Source organism: Pseudochaenichthys georgianus, chromosome 24 (assembly GCF_902827115.2).
Source record: "Pseudochaenichthys georgianus chromosome 24, fPseGeo1.2, whole genome shotgun sequence".
Classification (NCBI taxonomy): domain Eukaryota; kingdom Metazoa; phylum Chordata; class Actinopteri; order Perciformes; family Channichthyidae; genus Pseudochaenichthys; species Pseudochaenichthys georgianus.
Window position 1 is genome coordinate 17,549,211 of NC_047526.1, and position 24,339 is coordinate 17,573,549.

General features: G+C 40.5%; 2 protein-coding genes across 2 annotated transcripts; one reads left to right on the forward strand and one right to left on the reverse strand.

The window, feature by feature from the left end:
- Window positions 1–189: 189 nt before the first annotated feature.
- Window positions 190–6,483, reverse strand: vps18 (VPS18 core subunit of CORVET and HOPS complexes). The gene is made up of 9 exons (XM_034076041.2): window positions 6,082–6,483; window positions 5,785–5,926; window positions 5,490–5,581; window positions 4,903–5,153; window positions 4,403–4,759; window positions 2,405–3,667; window positions 1,789–1,998; window positions 1,448–1,684; window positions 190–1,053 (listed from the first exon to the last, which is right to left on the reverse strand). The coding sequence occupies exons 1-9, from the start codon at window positions 6,170–6,172 to the stop codon at window positions 757–759; spliced, it is 2,940 nt and encodes a 979-aa protein (XP_033931932.1). The 5' UTR covers window positions 6,173–6,483; the 3' UTR covers window positions 190–756.
- A 1,752-nt stretch (window positions 6,484–8,235) lies between these two features.
- On the forward strand, window positions 8,236–11,166 carry rhov (ras homolog family member V). Its single transcript, XM_034075362.1, has 3 exons — window positions 8,236–8,558; window positions 8,907–8,965; window positions 9,330–11,166. The coding sequence occupies exons 1-3, from the start codon at window positions 8,354–8,356 to the stop codon at window positions 9,774–9,776; spliced, it is 711 nt and encodes a 236-aa protein (XP_033931253.1). The 5' UTR covers window positions 8,236–8,353; the 3' UTR covers window positions 9,777–11,166.
- Window positions 11,167–24,339: the final 13,173 nt, after the last annotated feature.

Sequence of the window (24,339 nt, forward strand, 5' to 3'; positions counted from 1 at the left end):
GGATCCAAAAATGCTTGCTGTCACAGTAGCCAAGCTCAATTTTTTGACATGCTTTACTATTACACTACATACACTATTCTGTGTATCGCTTAAGCCCACTGATGTGATCATGTTTGCTGTCCTCCTCCAGGGAGCAAAGGAACGGTGAAGAAGGATTTTGATTTGTCTCAGTCCAGTCAATAGTTAAAATCATTTGTTAAATATTTATTACATTACACAACCCGAATATCAGTCCATCCATACTGACAAGCTTCAATGTGCCACAAATGTATCGTAAAACAGTGAGTATATAAACGAACAGTTTGATAATCTGCCCCACGTTACCTGTAGGATGAACTAAGAGCCGATGATGGAGCGGTTGAATTGAGCTATGGAAGTGCAGGTTATGTTTCCAATAGACAAAGCAAGTGCATAACTTAAAGTTATTAATAGATGTATAGTGCAGTTATATCTGATTCTAGCTTTTGAATTATTTTCTGCCATCATATTCAGCCCTGGCAATATTATACATCAGTACATCATCGTGTATCATTTTCCACAATGTCCACTTTTTACAGCCATACAAAGTGCAAAGATCTTTAAATCAGCTTCATATACTGCCAACCAAAATCACACCTGAAGCTGAACAACAGTAGGCAATCAGGTGAATGTCTGTATCCACTGAATGGGTCAGTCCTACGGATGGAGCAGTTTCATCAACATACAGGATGGTTGGCTGTCATGTCTTTTTCATATTGAGAGGAATTAGGGCCTCATTCATAACCAGCTGGATTTCTCTTCCTCAAATTTCTTTGGATCAATGAAGGGCTTGTCGATGGTCTTGATCATCAGTTCGCCGCAGTAGACGCACTCCGACGCGATGATGTCATCCATGTCTGATTTTATCTGCTCGCGGCTTGTGCCCGCATTGCCCTTTCCCAGACTGACAGTGTCTCCTTCGTCCTTGGGCGCCGGGCGGTGTCGAGACTTGGAGGTTTGCGTGGTTGCGGCCAGCTTTTTCTGCAGTTCCTCTAGACGACTCTGCTTAAGAGGCGTCAGGTGAGGGGTTACTTCCTAGAAAGCATGAGGAATAGAAAATGTGCTTACGATCAGTACGTTGATACTTTTTAGTCAGTTCAAGTCTGACATTTTTCTTGCTTGTCAGTCGTGTAATTTGCAACATCACAAGGATAACTTCACAATCAATATTTTCAAGACCCCTTAACTTACATTTAATCCGGGATTTAACTCTGTATTCATTTTGTGAACTCATTGATGCACAAAAGAGCGCGTTTCAGTTTAAACCATCCTGTACCTCTGATTTGATAGTTACAAACTCATTATTTTGTTGGCATCTTTTAAATGTATAATTGAAGATATATTTCAATCATGATACTTTTAAGATTTTAACTAAACTAAAAGAACACATCATTTGTGCAGTGGCACAGAAGCAGCCTCTGAGATATACCTGGAACAGGCAGTCGTAGTGGAACATGTGTCCACACAGGAACAGATAGAAGGGTCTGTTGAGTAATGGGAAGTCACATGAAGCACACTTTTCTTGGGAATCCACAACGCCATATTTGTTCCTCATTTCCTGGATGTCCTCTCGGATGCGTTTAGCGCTCTCCGTGGCCTCCTCCATTTCCTGCTTCAGCTCCTCGATGTGCTGGTTGTACTCCTCCAGGGAGCTGCAAATGGCCTCCTAAATATAAAGGTTCACCACCAAAATCAAGTCAAAACATATTGGCATTATGTACGGCTATGTTTCTCTGGTTACAAAAGGAAAGGAAACTCTTTGTTACAGACCTTAAAATGGTCAATGGTGACAAAGTCTGGGAAAAATGGCAGGATGTCTTCAATCTTGAGCAGGTTGCAGCTGGACAGACAGTTCATGGCTTTCTTCACATCTTTCTCCTCCTGCACCACGTGCCGCGCGATCTTCAGCCAAAGCTTCTTCCTCAGTTCCTCGTCATCTTCAGGAAGGTCCGCACACGACTTGGCCAAGTCTACATCTACCTATGGTTGATAAACACATTGCAAGTGAGTGGCATTAGTCAAGTTCAGTCAAAGATTTATGATATGTTTACTACAAAATGGTGCATCATTTGGACACATTAGAGTGGCATCTAACTATTTTCTCTATGATCGATCTGCAAAATACTTTCTTAATTAATAATTTGGTATATAAAAAATAGTCTGAAAGTAATAAAACATTTCCATCCCAGTTTCTTAAAAGTGCAACCATTCTTAATATTGAGTTAAATATGATATAAAGCAGAGAGAAGTCGGAAATGTAAGAGGCTAAAAACAGCATTTATTTCAATTTTGGATGAAAAACACCTCAATCAATTTACAATGAATCGGCAAATTGATTCGTCAACAAATTGCTGCAGTTCAAATGCAATAAAAAAACATCACTTACTTGTAAAGCGAGATCCACTGCCTCCTCATACAGCTCCATAATCCTATAAACCAGCACACAGGCCTGGAGGTAGCCGTTCTCAGCGCACAGCCTGAGGGCGTACTTCAGGTCGTAGTGGATCTCTGAGGGGTGCGTGCCCGCCTGCTCCAGGTACCACAGCAGGGAATCCGGCTTGTACTTGGCGTAGAGCGACAGCAGGTAGTTATGGATGGCCTCCTCCGTCACGGTCAGCTCGTACACGCAGAACTCCATGTAGCGGATGGTTTCGCTGATCTGCTGCGTGCTGCCCATCTGGCTGTAGTTCATCAGAGCCGGGATGAGCTTCTTCGGGTCCAGCCGCTTGCCCATCTGGATCCACGCGTCGACCACTTTTTTGGGAATGTGCTGCATGAGGACCGGGGAGAACTTGTAAAAAAGCTTCTCATTGCAGTGCTTTGAGAGCACATCCAGGGCGGCGCTGTAGTCGTCATGTTGGCAGTAGTGGGATATGACTCTCTCGTAGTCCTGCATGACGACCGAGAAGTACACCATGTCGTCCACGTTGCCATGGCTGGCCAGCAGGTCGTAGATGGTGGTGCGGTTGTTGTACAGGCACTCCTTGTGCTTGGAGCTGCTGAGGAATTCTCGAAACTCTTCACGAGTCTCCTGGAAGATGACGCTGTTGCCGTCGCTCTCCAGCTGGCCGAGGCTGTTCAGGTAGAGCTCGGCGAGCCATGTGACCAGCAGGGTGATCTGTGTTCTCTCGCTCTGTTTCAAATGATTCAGTTTCTTCAGTAAGAACTCCTTCAGGGCTTCCTCCTGTTTGGCTTCGATGAACTTGAGCGCTATCTCCTCAAAGTAGTTCTGCGTCAGCGCGTAGCACTTGGCGCTGTCGATGTACCGCTTGTTCTGGAAGCAGTGCTCGGCTTCCTTGGCCAGAACCATGTCCATGCACTCGGGCCGGTCCCGGCAGTACTCCTTGGCCAGGTCGAACTTAGTCATGCTCATGTACATCTGCCAGACGTCTCTGGCCTCGCGCTGGATGTGGTACCGGAACACCGCCCGCTCAGTGTAGATCCACACCAACCCTCCAACTGGGTCCTTGATCATCTTCTTTAGGGTGCCAAATTTATCTGGGAACACATCCTCGTACACCTCCTGTCCATTCAGGGTGCAGATGGCCTTTACTCGATCATGGAGCAGCAGCAGGAAGTGGAACTGGGTCAGCACGATGGAGATGGGCTTGTCGAGACTGATGTCAATGTCAGGCGTGTACTCCCATACCTGTGTCATTAGGGGAGAGAAAATATGGAGGAAGAGAGCATAAGATAAGGAGAACAAAGCAGTCAACGTGGAGAAGGTAGAGATATTATTGAAAGATGCATGATGTGGGATTTTTGCCGATATTTTCCAACTCCTTCTGATGAATTTCCAATGCCGATGCTAATATACGCACATCCTTTTTTCCATCTAATTAAGATGGAAAAAAGTATAAGTATAGAAATCAAATCTCTCCTGTAGTGGAAATAGCATATCCTTATATAATGTTGTTATGCCTTGTGTTACTGTTATGGCTCACGCAGATTCAAAAGGTACATGTTCACCAAGAGTTTTTTTCAATAAGAAAACTACTACATCTAAGCTAGTAAAACAAACCTTATATTTTCTTAATGTAAAATCTTTAAACTTAACGGAAACATTTATCTTTAACAGGCTTGAATAGTGCTGTCTCTTAAGACAATCTTCAAAATAGGCACAACCAGGGCAAATTTGACCTATTTCAGTAGTCGCAACTAGTCTATTCGTTTTGAACACTTTAAAAACCTCCAAACTGCAAATATTTCTTACGGGACCAGATTCGGAACCAGTTTGAGTTACGTACACATTTGCATCATCTTATCGGCCTGTCACATCAGAGGAAATGTTCATTTTCTTACATTTCATGTAATACTTATGCAGTGGAAAATAACCTCATAAATGTTTTAGCTTCTGAATAAACGTTTTAAAATATACATTTACCTGCACATCGCTCAGCAGGGAGTCAGGCCTGACATAATCCAGCTGACCGTAAAGAACTCCGTTACCCATCATCCAGCCGAAGGACTTAGGTGAGTTGCGGAGCTTCGGGGTGTAGAAGGTGATCTCGCTGTAGCCCATGTTGGCTGGGAACTCCTGGAAGCTGGGCAGCAGGTCCTGGTTCTGGCTGAAGATGGAGCTGAAGCCCTGCTGCTCGGACCCCTCGGCCAACTTACCCACAAACTGGAACAGACGTTTGCGGGTGGTGGCGATGATGAAGTACTTGTTCTCTGAGCCCCCCCGCTCCACCTCCAGGCAGCAGACTGGTGCAGGCTTCCCATCCTCCTCCAGGGAGTGGACCTGTTTCAACAAGAGAACATGGTTATTTTCATGCAAGGAGGGATAAATAAATGTGGAGGATGGTTTTTTCTACAACAATACCACTAAATGAATGTCACATACTCAACACTGCAACCCACACATAACAATATGTTACGTCGTACCTGTCTGAAGTATTGATCTGGATTGGTGTTGAACAGGCTGCCCTCAGTTGCAGAGATCTCCGCCTCAAAGATGATGCCTTGACTGGTGCCAACTAGGACAGGTCCTGTGTTTGTCTCATTGCCCAGCTGCTTGTTCCAGCCCACGCTCTCGATGAGGTGGCCTCTCCAGCGGGAGAGACTGCGCACCTTCTGCGTGTTCCTGTTTAGGTACAGACACTCGCTGGTGCTCAGGCAGATCAGCAGATGGGAGCCTGTGTTAGGATATGAAGAAAAATACAGCTGATTGAGTTAATAGGTCAAAACTGACTCACTAATACTATAATATCATGTAGTAGCATTTAGAGAAATTCCGATGTAATTGTGAAATACCTCATGATACCCAATAAATGTACTATATAAAACAATAACAAAAATATGTGTGTCCTGTATAAAGGAATTACTTAAAGCTATATAATTAAAACAATGCAAATCTATTTTGCATGACTCACAAGTCTCGTTGTAATAAACAATATGTAAATGTCATGTATAAATATGTCCCAAGGGCAATTCTTTCAAAGAATCTGATTAAGCACAGTCTTTTTACTCACCAGTGGGGTCCAGGAACAGTTTGTGCACTTTACTTTCATCTTTCCGTCCTAATTCAATCTGATTAGGTTGATCTGGCTTGGCCAAATCAATTCTGTACAGAAGAGAACATTAGTATCAGTATCTTGTATCATTAACAACTCTTTTAGATGCTTCAATAAACAACAGCTTACAGCAGATGAGTACAAACCAAAAGGAACAACAAGCACTAACTCAAGGTAATTCAATCAAAACCGTACAAACACCAGCAGTGGCCGATAACAGTGTGTTTAAAGGGCTTAGGACAGTGTTATTTACCTCAGCAGGGTGTCCTTTCCTAGACTCATGCATAGCTGATTGTTGCAGACTGCAAGATGGTTTATCCTCTCAGGTGGAGTAAAATCGATCCTCTGCTTGTTGAATATCGGCTTCTCTTCCTCAAGTCTCACATTCACAAAGCCTAATGTCAGGGAACAAGTAAAGCATGTTCTCAATGAAACCATGGAGTTAACTAATTGTGTAGTTTTAACATTCCTTAAAGGTTCTAACAACCTTATAGCACCCTTGAATGTAACTAGCTAATGAAACGGAGCAGCTCCAGAGAGGGCGACTAACCTGAATGTGTTATCCCGATGTTGGCATTTGACAGGCGGCTGTGCTGCCTGGTGTTTAGAGAGTCCTCGTACTCGTCCAGAATTGAAGCCATGGTTTGAAGTACCTTCTTTCTAACTCGTTGTTCTCCCTGTAAATGAATGCCCTACATAAACAATGGCTGGCAGAGAAAAAATCCTAGAAATGTATGCTAAACAGCTAGCTAGCTAACACAACCTCCTCCCATTGAGGACAAGCGAGAGCATTTCCTCTCACCACATGCGTCTAAATTCCCAAGGAAGATGTATAATATGATATATGAATATGCAGCAAACGTGTAAATAAGCTACATTTCAATCATTCATGCTATCATAATAACAGCTAGCTTAGCTTCCGACTACACAACACAGGGTGGACACGGATAATCAGGTGACAAACGGAGTCATGTGATCACATTTCGTGTAGTGCTTATCTTGGGCACCAGGGGGCGCCGTTTGTCCAACCTTAGTGTGAGTGGTTGGTGATGAGATGTTAAAATGTAAAGGTCCCATGTCATGGCCATTTCTACTGATCATAATTCCATTGTTGAGGTCTACTAAAATAGATTTACATTGTGCAATTTTCCACACTCACATTGGTTTCTCATACAGAATCTCTGTATTGAGTCATTAGGTCACATGACCTAGAAGTTATTAAGAAATCTTCCATCAACATATTAATAAAACGTATATAAAGTATTCAAATGCAATAAAAAGAGGTGTGTTCAACAAATCAATGCTCTAGAGTGGATTTGCTTCATATTCACACAATCGGGAAGCTGTCGATTTATTAAAAAGAACATTGTTCTTGTGTAATTGAAAAGTAATTTGTTGATGGTCCCTAAGTGAAAGCCTCTTTCGCGGAGAATATCTCCCCGTCATAATACAGCCAGCAGCAGGGGAAACTGAAACTAACTTCACCGCGGTCACAATGTATACATTAAATCAAGGAGGCAAGGAGTGTGTGCAAGGGGGTGACCACAGAATGTGAGACAAAAAGACATACATTGAAGTATAAATAAATACAAATAAGGAATATTAAAGGCACCGTTGGTAGCCTATACATTTATATATGTCTTGCAACATATACCCTTACAGCAGAGTTGGGAAGTAACTAATTATATTTACTCAAGTAGCCTACTGTACTTAATTACAATTTTGAATATTTCAATTGTATGCTACATTGAATTTCTACTTTAATACCTGTAGTTACTTTACAGATTTGGATTAATGTTGTGAAATCTAATCAATAATTAAATAAGACTTTAGTTACACCTGGAGTAAATGCACAAGCTACCCTGCAGTATACAAACTAATTAAAACTAGCTGCACCTTTACCAGCTAACACTTTAATGCATTAATAATTATAATCAAAACATTTAATATATATATATATATATATATATATATATTATTCTGAGATGGACCAATCTGCATTATAAGTAGGCTACTTTTACCTTTGGTACTCTGATTTTTTTTGTTTACTTTTACTTGAGTAGTAACATTTTGAATGCAATAGTCTTGTACTTGTAGTATTCCTATTTCCTACACTCTGCATGGTACTTGTACTTTTACTTAAGTACAAGATCGGAGTACTTCTCCCACCTCTGCCTGCAGTTTTATGAGCAAAAGATTACACCAAACAGTAAAGAAAACAATTCCAAGGAGCCTTTAGTGTAAACCCACGCTCATTTATATATAATAGAGCTAGAATAATTATTTTAAAAGTGATGTATGCTTTCTCCTCAACATTACTGATATAGGTAAAGAATAGGCCATAACACGATCATAAATAATGCACACTCTTTGTACAAGACGTCATTATATGGAAAGCACAGATAATTCTGGGAAACAGCTTCAGGTTGAGCTGTAGGTTACAATTTAGATGTATGAATTAATTGTCAGACCAGCAATGATGCAAATACTTATTCAAAAATAAATTAAAGAGTCATACAATAAGATGTATTGCACATTTGTAAGGAGAAAATCATAAGAACATCTAGATATCTATCTAAAAAAAAAAAGATTCTTTATGTCTTTCCTCAATGGGAGTGTCTATGCAAATCGCAACCTGTCCGATTACAAACTTCCCCTAAAAGCGTCCCTCCCCACATGTAACTTTAGAACAGGATCTGCAGCCTCCCGGTATGTAACTCAGTATATCAGCACCCAGACAACCCTGAGTATCTATTCTCACCGTCATAGATCCGTAAGGGAGGAGAGAGTCTGCATTCCCAAAGTTTAATGTGCGGCTCGACATGCCACCTCAAATGGATTACTTCTCCCACGAGTCCCGAGTCCCCTCTGCTTGCGGGCTGACCCGGGAAGATGAGCTGGAGCCCGGCGTGATTAGCTGCATGCTGGTCGGGGACGGAGCCGTCGGGAAGACCAGTATGATCGTCAGCTACACCTCCAACGGATACCCCACGGAGTACCAGCAGACTGGCTTTGACGTGTTTGCTGGTGAGTGATCATACACAAGAACCAATAGAGAACAATAAATGTAAATGTTTTTAATTTCCTTAATTGCTGGTGTGTTTGCTTAGGTTCAGTGTTTACTGACACACACAGCTTTTATTTAACATTTTTCATGTACTGTATTGTGTGATTGCCATGTCATGTGTGTGTTTTTTAAATTAAATAGTTAAGAACTATTTTGTCATTATGCATACAGAACCACATTAAATATATATACACCTTTATTACAGAAAAAACAATCATCAAATCAGATTTATGTGTGAGAAATATGTTGGAAAACAAGTTATCTAAACTGACTGATACTAACTGATTCATGTTACTGATTGTCAACAGGTCAGGTCCAAGTAGAAGGAGCCCCGGTTAAAGTTCAGCTACTGGACACTGCTGGACAGGTAAGACTATCAGTTTGTTTTTCAACAAGAACAAATTTCACCATGTTACTTTTAAAGGGTGTGTTTAGTGAACTTTTTATAGTACCAAATTCACACCTGTTTCCTGATCTTGAGTTAATTATGTCAAGGGAAGTGATACAAAATATAAAACCACCATTCCTAATAAAATACACAGATTTTATAGTTGTAGTCAAGATGAGTTGTGAAGGTACACCTTTCCTTGCTTCATTGTGTGACTCAGTACCATGATTTCACAATGTTAATAGATTACCTTTTTCTATAGTGAGTCAGCGTCTTTCACTCATTTCTCCATCATGTCTGCACATAGTTTGATTGACACTAACTGTCTTTATGTTCCATTCAGGAAGAGTTTGATGGATTCAGAGCCCTGTCCTACGCCCACACAGACGTCTTCCTCCTGTGCTTCAGCATGGTCAACCCCACCTCGTTCCACAACATCACCAAGAAGTGGGTTCCAGAGATCCGGGCCTACAACCCGTCCGCACCCATCGTTCTCGTAGGGACTCAGTCCGACCTTCTGCTGGACGTGAACGTCCTCATCAACCTGGACCAATCGAACGTCAAGCCAATCCCAAACTCCAGGGCACAGAGCATGGCGGACAAGATCAGGGCTGCAGACTACGTGGAGTGTTCTTCGCTCACACAAAAGAACTTGAAGGAGGCGTTTGATGCGGCCATTTTTGCTGCCATTAAGAACAAAACCTGCAAATCTAAGAAGAGGAGGTTTTCCGACAGACGCACTAAAGCTTTCTCCAAGTGCAGTTGGAAAAAGTTTTTTTGCTTCATCTGAACTCATTTTGTGGACAAAACTTTAATTTATTAATATCAGTTATTATTGTCAAGGCTCAGATTTATGGCAATTTAGCCTTGTTTCCTGTTGTGTAATTGGCCTATTTTACTCTGGGATGCCAAATGTTGCAAAGGGGAAACACTACAAGAGCAAAGTAAACATTGGGAACGAACATCTGTGGGGACAGCAGAGAGGATTCTGGGTCATTCTCAGCCAGGGTTTTCCGTCTTCAGCAGACACTCGGGACAGTATGAAATTGTTTACATTATATTCAAATATTTGATTGTTCCAGGGCAATAGTAAAAACGTATCAAAATCAAAGTGTGTGAATGCATCAGTGGTGTGAGCCGCTCAAGAGAAGAAGGGCTGTGAATTGAGACTTTAAAGGAACATAGCACCATACAGCCACAGAGGAGAAAGCAGAGGCCGTCATGTAAATTACGTGAATTTGCATTTGGGGCTTTGCTACCAGATGCAGCCTTTAATGTGAGCGGGAGAAACAGAAAGTGTCTGTGTTTGAGCAGATGGGCGTTAGCCAATACTCTGTTGTGTTCTCGCTGTCTGCCTACTGCGGCCTATTTATATTCAGCAGCTGCAGCAAGTTCAGGTTGCAGTGAGAGGTGCCACTTTCGTACCTGTGTGTGAACGCTCCCCTTGCTGGTTTAGCTTGGTATCTTCTCGCAGAGTTAATCAGCTGACAATGTTATCACCCCTGACATGTATGTTTGATGGGATTTTATCATCTGTTTAAAGTCGTGCTTGAAAAGAAGCATAGCAGGACTTCTGTCAAAACAAATGTATTTCCTCCATCTTAATTCTCGGATCGGCACAGTCACTTTGTTTGAAAAACCTCTTGTCCTAATAGAAAAGTGGCACGGGAGTGGTAACCTTTGGCTTGTTGTCCCCGTCTCCCATCAATCTGCATATGTAAAAAGCAAGCCCTGCAGGGGTCTTGACTCCCACCGTGCGGATTCTCCCACCAACACAGCCACCCTGGCATTTTATAATTTGCCCCTCTTTTGTTTACATGCTCAAAACAATCCTTATCTACTCAATGGTGTAAGATAATACCCTTTTTCAAAAAATAACTTGCTTCTATGATGTATGTGCTAAAGAAAGTTAGATGTTACACTCCATTGCAACCTCTGAACCGAGCCAAAGGCTTTATTATACTTCTTGTGGAAGTTACTTTAATGTATATGCTATTTTGTTTGTCAAAACAGGTCGTTTGTCATGTTTATGTATATGAAATATTCATAAGACATGGATTTTAAATGCATTTACTTACTCCACTTATGTTACATTTATATCACTGTAACTAATCGAATGAAACATCTCCTTCTTTGTGTGTCATCTTTATATGTGGGAGTGATGTGATGCAAATAAAATGAAGTGCAAATTCAACCTTCTGCGTTATGTGTATCTTCAGAACAGCTCAATGTTATGTTTGTGTACTTCACAAGCGATCATTTAGCGAGTATTTAGGTAGCGACTGCTTTAAATTCAAGGAAGAAGAGAATTTAAAAGGGAGTCATCAAAAACGGGGAGCATTGTTCTCTGCGGGGTGTCTGAATAATCCTCATCAGCCCTCCAGGTACTTTTCCTGAACCATCTCTCGCTGTAAGGGTATGATAAGTAAGCTCGGGCCTCCGACTGTGCCGTGGCTCGACCAATTCTAATGCAATCCACATGACTGATGATGAGGTTTGGCAGTGCCATGCTGTGACTGATAGCTGTGACTGATTTTGAAAGGGCTCGAGACATGGGAGAGTGATTGAGTCAAATCACTGATTGAGAAGAAACAGAAACAGTGTGCTGCTTTATCACAACGATAGAGAGGGCATACTGTCTTCAAAACTTGACAACATCATTGACGTTTATCGGAAAACTTGATTGAGGTTTGCTTGTACCTGCATTCTTTTATTTGCACTCATAACATTATATATTTGTATGTCATAAAAAATGCTTTAGGTGGTGTTTTTGCAGTGTTTCGGTGGGCAGTAGCTCAGTCTACAGGGACTTGGCTCTGGAGCTGGAGGGTCTCTGGAGTGTGGAGTGGGACTTTTGAGACATATGTACATGTGTGTGACAAATACATAGGTTTCCATTATAATCCTCCATATTCTTCTTATACTTCCTTGTTTTAGGAGACTGGGACATACGATTTTCGCTGTCAACAACTACTCGTACTTTTATGCTTTTTGTTTAGCCTGAGCCAGAGACAATAGATGTGCATATGATTATTTGTACAGCAAACTAAAGTGAACACAGAGAGAGGTTTATAAACCATAGCAGGGAGTGTCTGCACAACACGTGTGGAGCTGACAGCTATGCATATGCATTTGTTTCGGAACAGGGAGGATGAGTCACAGATGAGCAAGAGGTTAAATAACACACACCGGGCCCAATACATCAGCAATCTGTTTGCCATTAGTCAGTGGGCCGTCCATCATGCTGCCATGTGTCAGGGCTCTGTTTAAACGGCTGTAATAAATGGGTCAAAGTGGGACATCCTTCGTCTCGGCCTATGACCTTGTATGGAAAAGTAACGCTGATGCAATTGGACCAATGCTGAACTCTGATTTGACCCTGAGGGACCATTTAGTGCTAACCATGACAGTTTGAAAAGCTTGATCCACTGCAAGAACAATATATGCATATCATGATATGTTTAGACTAACAGTGGAAATCAATTTACATTGTGAAAGGGGTTGTCATTCAAAGGTAGAGACAGTGAAAAATGTTTTTGTAAATCCGCTCCATGATTTACATTTGCACCAACACTTAATGGGATTAGCCTCTGGTGATACCCAGTCGTTTTTATATAATACTGCTAACAAACAGATAAACAAACCATACCTTAAAGGGCCCATGTCATGCTTTTCCGGTTATTACCCGTCCCCTTGTGTGTTATGAAGGTAAACGGTCTGCAGAGTCAAAAACCCTCAAAGTACACACTCTAGCGAGTAAAACTCTAACACAGTCTATGGTGCCCCAAAACGCCTCGTTGGAGATGTCTCATTTTCCATTGTTTACTTCCTGGGTACTGTGATGTGTGAATACCCAGAGGCCACACCCTCTGCCAGCATTTCACGAAACAAAGCTTCACAAACCTTTCAGCGATTCATGCCGGATATGTACAGCGTAGGGCACTGAAGAACGATGCTGTTCCTACTTTGTTTGGACCAGCGGGAGATTCGGGTACACAACCTGTAAGTATTCATTGTTGTTTGTGTATTTATGATGTTTAAAACACACAAGGTATCTACCACGACTGTTTAAATGGGTAAACGTTTTTCGGGCTGCTAAGTTGGGATGGCGGAGAAATGCCCATTCTCACAGCGTTATAAACCTTTTTCTTACTCAATATCAAGCCACACTTATTGTTTTTACTTCGGCTGTGAGTGTCTGTGTGTGCTCAGGATGAGTTTCGCTTGTTCTCGCTGTGTCGCCGACCCGGAAGCCTGTCCGCTCCTCGCAGCAACGAGCCTCTCAACTTCCCGACCAATCAGAGCACACTGGGCTCACAGGGAGGGGGGGGCAGGAGCTCCAACAAGCCGTTTAGGACAGAGAGTGAATACACATACTATACAGAGATGCTGTATGAGAAACCAATGTGAGTTTGGAACATTGCACAATATAAATCTATTCTAGTAGACCTCAACAATGGAATTATGATCAGTAGAAATGGCCATGACATGGGCCCTTTAAACCCCTTTACAGAAGGGGAATGATCAGTCCTCAGTTTCCCTTACCTCTATTGTTCTTGTTCACTTTAACTTTTGTTTATCTTTGTTGTTTTTTTAGATGCCAAACACTGCCGTTTTGTGAATGAACACCGTCAATAAAAACCCGGTCTCAAAATGCAAAGCTATCAGCTAGCTGGTAAACTTAGCGTAGCAGTTAGCAGCTATTAGCTAAAGTGCTAAATATTGCCTCACAGACTGTAATATCCTTGCATTTTCAGTGACTCTGTAAGTATAGACAGACATCTTTAAGGCCTTAGTTGTTGTTAAGATATTGGTTTTTAAAGGCCTAACAAGGAGTTGGGGTATCCCTGTTTCACCTGATTTCAATCAATCATAAAGGTTTATACTGAGTTTGTATTTTAAAGTAAGTGCTGCTCATCTTTGTGTGAGGGCAGGTGAAGGCAGGCCATGATACTCCTTTGAGAAGGACACTTAATTGTCATGTGTTGTTTATGACTATTTTCCACCCCAACTGCTTTCCTGTCCTTCATTCAGAGGCCAAACACAGATGTTCTGCAAGGATCTTCACATTAATACAAAAACATATATTTAGTATACAAAACTCAAATCTTAAATCCATGTTGTTGCCCACACATGTTGCAAACACAGACACTGACACATATAGGTTGCACAGTTGCCCTAATTGAGCAATCCTGTAGGCAGTGTCTGACAGGTTTTAGGTTCCCATGAGTTCAATGAACTGTTCCTCCTCCTTTTCTTTTTCTTCTCATGGTTAGTCATCTATTTTTCTCATCTCGACACAGGGCTGGTCCTCCTCCCAGGATCTCCTGCTTTTAGCGATTGTGTCAGTAGTAGTCAACCAACTCTTCCTCTGGCTCACAGCCAGTTTCACTCTTGCTGGGTTTCACTGTAGTCGAAGATTGGCAAACAGGCCTGGGAATCAGCAGGTGCACAGACAGGTCTGCCTGGCCCAGGACAAAGCGTATTGGCTCACCACTGCTGCTCCTCGGTCATCAAAATTGGCAGTTAGAATAGTTTTGGCACGTCTCTTTTACCCATCCACAAAAACTCTGCTGTGATTTTTGATGTCGTTATTGTTGCATTGTCTCCATGACTGGCTGAGAGCCTGTCACAGGTGTGTGTTTGACATAATTGGTGGCACTGTTCCAAAAAAATCTAAATCAGAAATTACAAAACGTAAAAAATCGTGTTAATCTTGCTTTTTTCTTTTTATCATTGACATAATATTTTATAAAATGTAGCTGAAAAACATGTATTGCTGGAAAGTTTAATTGCATACTGCTTCCTTTTTCTTATGTAATTAACCTATATGGCTATTTGCATAACAAAAGGCACGCTGTCAATCATATAAGGTTGTTTATTAAGAAGAAACCTCCCATTATTTATGTCAAAACCTAAACTGTCAGTTTCGGTGTTGAGCAAAGCCAGTGAGAATTGTCCCAGTTCCTGACTGTAACTTTGCCTGGAGGCAACAACGATTATTTTGGTCGCAAAGTCAACAGAGGCTCCCTGAATCTGCTGTGCTGTGCATTCATGCAGTTGGGTAATACACAGTGAAGTTAGGTTGCAAACAAAGTCGACAGCCATTGATAGTCGCACACCTTTGCTCCTTTTGCAGGACTCTTGAATTACATGCTATTCAAGGTTTCAAATACACCTGGTCTGGTCATTCAAGGCATTATCAGAAGCACTTCTTTCTTATCTACTCTGTGTTTGCCTTTATGTTTATCTGCAGTCATCAAGAAGAGAAATAATGACTTCAGATAGACCGCCAATGATTGCATGATCAAAGTCGTGTACAGCTGAAGGACATGCAGCTTTTGAGATAAAACAACTTAAGAGGGCACTTCACAGTTATGGGCACGATGAGCTGATTAGCACAATAAACAGATAATGTCATTATATCACTGACGACTCAGGACATCACTCTATACAGCTCTGATTTAAAATGGTGTGCGTCGTAGCAAAAAAGGAGGGTTGTATACTGTAAACTGTGCTTTCACTGTATTCACAATCATATACTTATAACTTGAGTAATTTCATTATCCCAAATGCATCGCCAGTGCATGCACATGGAAGGAAATACACATAGACCAACGCCCCATTGTAGAGTAAGGAAAGCATCACAGCAAAAGACAGACAGAATACACAGACATTACTATGCAGCACCAGCCTGCAGTGTTTATTCAATCTGTATCTGCAAAGCTAAAGTTGGCACAAATGAGGGTGGCACCACTGCTTTAACGATTGTCACTAAATTACGCATTATCCAAAGAAAATTATTAGTGAATAGTTGCTGAAAACAACAAACAGCTTTGAGATGTCAATGTTGCAACTGAAAGCTTTAAATTGTGTTCAACAATTAAAAAAGAAATAGAGGTTCAAAGGTTTTATTTTTCATATACACAGCCACAGTGTAGTTGTGCAAGGGACATCACATATGAAAAAATATAAATGTTAAACAGTTAATAAGAGTGTTATAGCAGATGGATAAGAATATCGGTTGAATTTCACAATATAAAACAATAAAAGCAGAGTTAATGCCAGACTCAGTGTTGCACAGTTGAGTCCTGCAGAGAGGAAAAAGGGGAGAGTTGACAATATTGTGACGCTCTTACTGAGTAAACAATCACTCTGACTTCTGTAAAAGCAAGTCTGTATTTCTTCATAAAAGCAAGCTAGAAAACACATATTTTAGATTATATTGTAATTTCTTCAGGGCTGTTGTTTATTGTGAAATCATCAAGTACTGTCTGTGGTAAAGTTATTTGATGAAAAACAGACGTAATCTCAAAGTCCGAGTGATGGCTTACTCACTAAAAGTGTCAAAATCTGATCAACTCACTGTTCTCTCTGCAGGACATATCTGCAGACCCATTCTCCTGAAGATTACCAGCAAACGACTCTATTATCTTTTCAGAATAGAGAACGGGAGTCATCTGTGTCAGATCTTAACACCTTCCATCTGATTTGAATTACAAGATAATGTTATCTGTTGCATTGAGTGACGCAACTAGGTGGGATACACATTGGTTGTGGATTTAAAAGTCCAAATGTAAAGTTTTGGCTGTTGAAAGTGTAAACTATTTTTCAAAGAGAATCGTGATCCTGGAAGTGGTTCTGGCTAATTCACATTTCCTGTGCAATGAATTTATAGACACGATTAGACGTGTTTAAAATTAAATCACATTATTGCAAAATTAATATTACATTGAAGATATGCTGGGTGAGTAATCTCCTTTATCCCAAAGAGACATATATTGTGTGGCCAAGAGTATGATTATAAAGTAAACATGGCGGTACCATTGAGTTGTATTCATACAGTTTATCGAGCTGCATCTTAATCCACACCGAAACCAGAGAACAGATGGACAGATATGACAATGTCAGTGTTTTTGATTCATGGCTTATGAAAAGTGACAGTTAACCATGTCAAGTAGCCAATACTGAGGTTACATTTGCATATGTGAAGATTGGGATTTGATTGGTTGTGAGTCTGTACACTGGGTGTGTCCAGGTCTGGGAATCAAGGGGGTGAGGTGTTCTCACAGTGGCGTTGGAGGGGGGTAAGGAGAGGAGGCGTGCAGGGGCTGTTGTGACATCCAAACAACACACATGATGGCAGTGAAGCAAGTGAGGACATGATGCAAGTCGATACAACCCATACTCATCCACGTACCCTCATTAACATGCGTGTAGATACACACGCAGATACCATTCGTACATTACTTACAAATGTACAGTTAAATGATTAATGATAAGAGGAATACTGTACAGTTATTATGGAAAAAAGTACTTGCTCATAATTTCAGACCTCGGGACAGGCAGTCATTGATGACTATTTTTACATGATGTAGTGTTATGAGTACATGACAATAGATATGCTGTGTTTCAGTTGTGAGAAAGCAATATGGTGTGTCTAGACTTGTTCAGTAGAGAGTGACTGGTTGCTCTCCGGTTACTCAGAGAACAGTACATCGGCTTACTCAGCCTGTTTATGTCACTATCACTGCAGTGTGTCTTTGTGTAGGGGCACATCTATCCGTCTGAAAAAAATACATCAACACTACTCATGCATGTGTGGTTAATATCAAGCTACAGCTAGTTAGCTTAGTTTAGCATTAGGATTAAAAAAAGTTGAAATAATTTGTGGGTTGTTGTGGGTTTCAAATTAATATCAACTTTGTTAAAGAGAATAAATCAAGCAACACCTGGGTTTTTGAAAATTGTTAAAATGGGTTGCGATCAGTTTTTGGGTGATTTGTACTGAGGAACAAGTATCACATCACCGACGGGTGAAAAATAGTGTTTTGGTAACACGGGGTGTTCAGGTAACACTTAAAGACTTTGTTATGGAACGCAAAGCAGAGTAGGGGGCTAGTACACCCTCCTGAGGGTCCGATTGTGGATGTCATGCGAGCATAACATGGTGAAAACAATCAGTCTAAATTAACAATCGGGACGGAAATGTTCGGATTTCCAAAGGGAGGTTCTGAGAATAAATTAAAAATCAAGAACCGAAATAATTGAACTATTCATACTGCACTGTAACTTTTATCTTTTAATGTTTATTTTATTAGCTTTTCTTTTTAATGACTGATTTTAAATGCCATTTTCTTAATGTCTTTCATTTTTTGTTTTTCTTTTAATGTTTCTTTTATTATCTTTTACTGTTTTAAATGCCTTTGTCTGAATGTCTTTCATTTTTGTAAAGCACCTTGAATTGCCTAGTGCTGAAAGGGGCTATATAAATAAACTTGCCTTGCCTTGCTTTGAAATGAAACTAATTGAAATCACATTTCTCTCCTTTTTCTGTATTAAGAAAAAGTTTAAAGACTTATTTCTAAACTAAAACTACTTAAGATGTGTGAAAAGGAATACTTATTTAATTAATAAAAATATAGCAATACAATGGAAATACAATCAAAGTAAGTGCTGTACCTCAAAGCCTTATTTAAATGTAGTAAAATGTGCTGTTGGCTAGTCATACAAGATGTCAGATTACCAATAAGGATCACTTCTCCCATCCTCAGTTTGAAAGGATGACGCATGATTTTCATGTAATCATGTACCAAAGGCCTGTTTCTTTCTCAAATATGCTTAATTAAGTAGAACGATCGATGTAAACAGGGTACACACTCATAGCTCTGAGCATGGTGTTGCAACATTAGCCAAACAGTGTTAATGTATTCCATGTCAACACATGCTGTAGTGACATGCTGTAGTGACGTGAAGCAGGCCTGTTGACCTCAAAACATCAAGAAGCCTAAACTGTAGATTACCACAAAAGTGCAAGACACTAAAAAAGCATAACCGCAACACTGCTGCACTGGACCCTGAGATGTTTGTTTTACTATTTCGTCTCCATGCTCATCAAGTGGTAAGAAGACCACAGAATTCACAGTGAAGCTGTTTGGAAGCAATATTTCCTTTGAGGTACAGAAGTCTGTTGGGGACTGAGCGGAATTGTCTCTGAATCGTGACGCAACAGAAACTTGCGGCAGGGTTTCCCAAGAATACAGTTAATGAGACCAAGCCCGCCTTAACCTGCCATCAGGCCCTGGGGCTGATGGCCCAAGGTAAGGTTTTGTAGGCCCCCTATTTAAACAACAAATCAAAGTAATTTATAGCCTCGGCAGGCTCTGCAGTGCACACACACATACACACACACACACCACTAATTCAGCACCATGAACAGCAACATATGGCCTCAATGCCAGGTATCAGTAGATGAGAATGATCATTATCTCCGGTGGATTAACACAAACCTAGTTATGTAAAACGATGCACAACACATTTAAACCTGCAGGCTACTGGGAATCAATGAATAGTGCAGCATTGCCAACCCAGTCTCACAAAAAAACGTGTAATAACTACGTTGGTCCACAACGTAGGACGTAGTATTTCTACAAAAACGCCTCTGAAATTGTAAGATCCCTACGTTTTTTTTCACCATTCATTCCAATGGCTGGCGTCTATGTCACGTGATCTTCACATTTCTCCCTGCAGAAAAAAAAAAACATGGCCGAACTTCGTTTTATTCTCGGTGTAAAATGCCTATTTAAAGTTACTTTGGCCATTAAAATGCGTTTTGATGTCATTTGATGCGAGAAATATGAGTTGTTATTTCAGATTATGTGTACAGTGGATGTACATGATCTTTAGTTTGCTAGTTATTACGAAGATTACTTCAGGAAATGGTGTCTATACAACGTTTTCATTGTTACCAAGGTGGTTGCTAGGGACGCTGCTATCGATATTATTTCTGTAATGTTGTGTAACTGTTTAATGGTGTTATCTTTATTGCTACCCCATTCCCCGTCAAAGTATAGTGTTGTTCCACAGCGCAAACGTATTAGTTTAACAAAATCTGCATCTAAAATGGTGCAAAAACGTTATTTTCCCCTGTGCAATTCCAGTCTCACATCTCAGAGAACATCGTCATTAACAAATACCGGAAACAGACCGAAAACACTTTATTCCGAGTGTGCTTGCTTTTCTCTTTGAAAGTCATCACATAACGGCATTGTAATACACGGTTCGGTTGCATTACATATTACATATCTGCCGTAGTTCTGTATTTATAGAGCCCTGATGAGAAGACTTCTAGACAAACATGAGGAACTGAACACGTGACGTGGATCATAAATATATCAGCCATTAAACAACATCTTACATTTCTTTTCACACAATACGTCTCCTTGCAGTATCAACACTAATTCGGCTGACTTTTATATTTGATCCAATTGGTAGATAGGCTGTATTTATACCATAAAGGTGCACAGCTGATATAAAGGGACACCTAGTGGTTAAAGCATGTTATTGAATTTCATTATTTTTATTATTAGATATTAATAGAATCCCTATAAAGTATGTTCATTACTCGATATTCTCTACTAATAGTTAATTAAAGACTGTATATAATGACTATTTTGTACATCCCTTTCAAGATTTCAAGATTTTCTAAGGTTTATTGACATATCATATTCACAAACGGTGTAGTTATGCAATGAATGTAACACTTTGTGTATACCTCCAGCAATGTTAACTATGTTGAAGCACTTATTTTAACTGATATTATACATATGTATTATACACTTATAAGATGTATGTAGATAGTATAAGAAATGTGCAGAATATGACAATTTAATGGTGGAGGTACACAAATATTGAAAGATGTCTTGTGATGTACTGTTGAGGAACCTGTGACCCAAGTTGTTCATCTCCGGCCTTGTCAGGTATTGAACAATCAATAAATAAAGAACACAGAATTATTCAATATAAAACACAGAATTTGTGTGATTATACTAAATGATTTACAAATAAACACCACTGCATATTTACAACTATTCACATGCTGATGTAACGCAAATGTTTCCAACTTGGGATCAATAAAGTACATCTTATCTTAAGATGATTGATGGCTATGCCATATTTGCAAAATTTGCCTCTGAACCTTGACAAGTGCATGTTTCAGGCTCATCAATGAACAACAGGAGGGGTCACAAACACAAGACCAGCTGTTAAAATAAATCTCTTCTGACCTTAGCTGGCATGTGGGTATATATTAATGCTGCCCATTATGGGCACAAGCAATTTTCACCCATTTATTAATTATATGTTTTAAATTTGAGTGTTTCCTATCCCCTAAACCTCCAGGGATGTACACAGTTTAATACTGGCAACTTCTTATTATGGGAAATATGAAAACGTCTTTTAAAACTACAATTCCCAGTAGAGACGTGCCATAGATAGAGAACATGTTGCGAAACAGAATAGCCAGCATGTGTAGTTCTGGGGACGGGGTGGGGGAGGGGGGGACGCGGTGGACCCGTTCAAATCCAGTTTTGGACAGTCTGCCGTGGTTCCATCCCATTTCAAGTGCTGTTCGACGCTCTGCACACTCTCCAATCACAGAGCTTGAGGACTATCACGGGGTTTGTCAAGCGAAGCGGAGAGAATACTTAGTTCCGGGTGTAATATTCTGTAAAGCAAATGAGCTGCTCCGACCCTCGGTCCTGACGGACTCCAACTTGTGTTTATTAATGAAACAAATAAATTAGTGCTGTCAAAATTATCGCGTTAACGGCAGTAATTAATTTTATGAATTAATTGCGTTAAAATATTTAACGCATTTAACGCATGTGCAGAATGGCCCGCCCCATACGTGCCACCAGTGGCAGCGCCAGGGTATGGCTGGGGTAGGCTACAGCCAGGGTATGGCTGGGGTAGGCTACACCCATACCAAGAAATGGCTTAGCCCCACCATGATAAATGATGTTAAAGTAAGCAAAATAAAGTCTGCCAACTCGCGCGGAGTAAATTGCACAGACGGCAGTTAGTAAGATTGATTGCAGCCACGATTTTGAAAACTTTTGTCACGTAGTGATCGTCTTCTCAATAGAACATCTTTGATAACGGCGTGGTGTTGTTGCAGGAAGTCCCGACGGGGAATACTTGTGCTGTAGTACAGCACAGGGGTGCACATAACTGGTACGCAGGTTATGTACTCTGAAATGCGTACCGTCACTTGTGTCACAAAGCGCATTTGCGTACCGACGTACTTGTGAAGCTTTTCCAGAAGGCGGTTAGATCACCGGACGACAGAGTCGGTCTCCGTGTGCACAGACAGGGCTGCTGTTAACGTCGGTCTGTACAACGGACTTGTGCCAAAACTACGCCAACCGGCTGAGGAGGGAGACTCCCCCCTTCACTGGACAACTGCGCTGAAACAGCTGATCACAACGTTCACACTCTGTGGTCACGAAGTACTCCACTAGCCCCCCCCTCTGTTGACTTTCCTGAAGTACTCCCCCGTTGATAGAAATCAACACGTAATGAATTAAGACCCCACGGTTTGATGATTGATAGGTGTGTGGGCTGTCTTTCATTTTGACACACAGAAAAATGTTATAATAAATATAGATACTGTATGTTAAATGGATATATCCGCCTTCTTTCATTTATCTTTCCATTCCCACAACAATATACATAAAGAAATGGCATATTTTGGACATAGTTCAAATGGTGATTAATCATGATTAATTAATTTTTAAGTTGTGATTAATCTGATTAAAATTTGTAATCGTTTGACAGCCCTAAAATAAATAAACACAAGGATAATTATGTGTTATTGTTGAGTAAATTGAGAATTGCACAGGGGAAAATAACGTATTGTGGTGATTGACATTATTCACCCACGGATCTATGGGTTAGGGTATTGTTCTGCACGGACATTTTAGTGAGCCGGACTTCCTATCTCCGCCGGTCTTCGCTTCCCGGGCATGAAGCTGTTTACATGTGTTTTGAGATGCTAAATAAAAGTCTAGCTTGTACCTTTGATACCCCGCCTCCGACTCCCATCTCTCGGCACCACACTATGCCACAATTTTAGATGCGGATTTTGTTAAACTAATACGTTTGCGCTGTGGACCAACACTATACATTGACGGGGAAGGGGGTAGCAATAAAGATAATGCCATTAAACAGTTACACAACATAAAATAAATAATATTGATAGCAGCGTCCCTAGCAACCACTTTGGTAACAATGAAAACGTTGTATAGACACAATTTCTTGAAGTAATCTTCATAATAACTAGCAAACTAAAGATCATGTACATCCACTGCACACATAATCTGAAATAACAACTCATATTTCTCGCATCAAATGACATCAAAAGGCATTTTAATCGCCAAACTAACCTTAAAATAGGCATTTTCCACCGAGAATAAAACGAATGTCGGCCATGTTTTTTTTTTCTGCAGGGAGAAATGTGAAGATCACGTGACATAGACGCCAGCCATTGGAATGAATGGTGAAAAAAACGTAGGGATCTTACAATTTCAGAGGCGTTTTTGTAGAAATACTACGTCCTACGTTGTGGACCAACGTAGTTATTACACGTTTTTTTATGAGACTGGGTTAGCATTGCCTTACCTCTTTTGCAGTGCTTCCGAAAAATTCTTTATGATGTTCTTAAAATCCATCTCACGAAGAATGTCATGCTCAATTGACATCAGTGTTAGGTTTCCTTTTCCGAGCGCCACTCTCAAACTTTTTCTTCTCCGACATTTTCTCCTAAACAACCTTCATCTGTCACTCAATCACTCGCAATTTGAATAAGTCACATGTGAAACATATTCTCATTCTGATTGGCTGTTAAGTGGTGCCCACTGACTGTTACGGAGTCAACATTTTTGAGAAAAATCTCTGGAATCCATCGATCTGATTGATTAGCGGAGCAAATGATCAAAATAGTATGGAGGGAAGATATTTTTGTTTGGATTACTGGTCTGGGGGAAGCTCACGAGTGTGTGTGTATACGTGTTTGTGTTTGTGTATTTTTGCGTTTGTGTGTATTGTGTTTGTTTCCCGGGGAAAACACTCACGAGAAACACCGGCTGTTGTTATGCCTGCTGTGACGTGAAGTTACTCCGTTCTCCGCTTGTAATTATGCCAAAGCTTCAAAGTTGTATTTATCATCTGAATTTGCCGAAACAAGTTTAATATTCTGAAATCCAAGACTTTGTTTATTTGAAATCAGATGAAAACAAACTGTCACGGACCCTGCCGTGTTATCTATGATTACTATACGCCTTACATTCATAATTTCAGCGGAGAGAGGGGGGCAGCGCTGCGGAACAGCAGAGTGTCGAGGGAGAACTGTCTTCTTCCCTTTACAAGCTTCAAACATGTATTTATCGTGTGATTTTGGAAATAAAAGTTTCATATTCTGAAAGCCAAGAATTTGTTTATTTAATATAAAAATAAAACACCTGAAAAAAGATTTTAATCTTTTTATTCTTTTTTTTAAAAAATTGGCTCATGAT

What these genes read in the sequence shown, in the direction of transcription:
- vps18 (XM_034076041.2), bottom strand. Translation starts at nt 6,172, where the DNA reads ATGGCTTCAATTCTGGACGAGTACGAGGACTCTCTAAACACCAGGCAG. An exon ending in CAGATCAATACTTCAGACAG is followed by an intron (nt 4,760 to 4,902) that starts GTACGACGTAAC and finishes TTGTTGAAACAG; the next exon opens with GTCCACTCCCTGGAGGAGGA. An exon ending in ACTACGACTGCCTGTTCCAG is followed by an intron (nt 1,054 to 1,447) that starts GTATATCTCAGA and finishes CATGCTTTCTAG; the next exon opens with GAAGTAACCCCTCACCTGAC.
- rhov (XM_034075362.1), top strand. Translation starts at nt 8,354, where the DNA reads ATGCCACCTCAAATGGATTACTTCTCCCACGAGTCCCGAGTCCCCTCT. An exon ending in TGGCTTTGACGTGTTTGCTG is followed by an intron (nt 8,559 to 8,906) that starts GTGAGTGATCAT and finishes GATTGTCAACAG; the next exon opens with GTCAGGTCCAAGTAGAAGGA. An exon ending in TACTGGACACTGCTGGACAG is followed by an intron (nt 8,966 to 9,329) that starts GTAAGACTATCA and finishes TGTTCCATTCAG; the next exon opens with GAAGAGTTTGATGGATTCAG.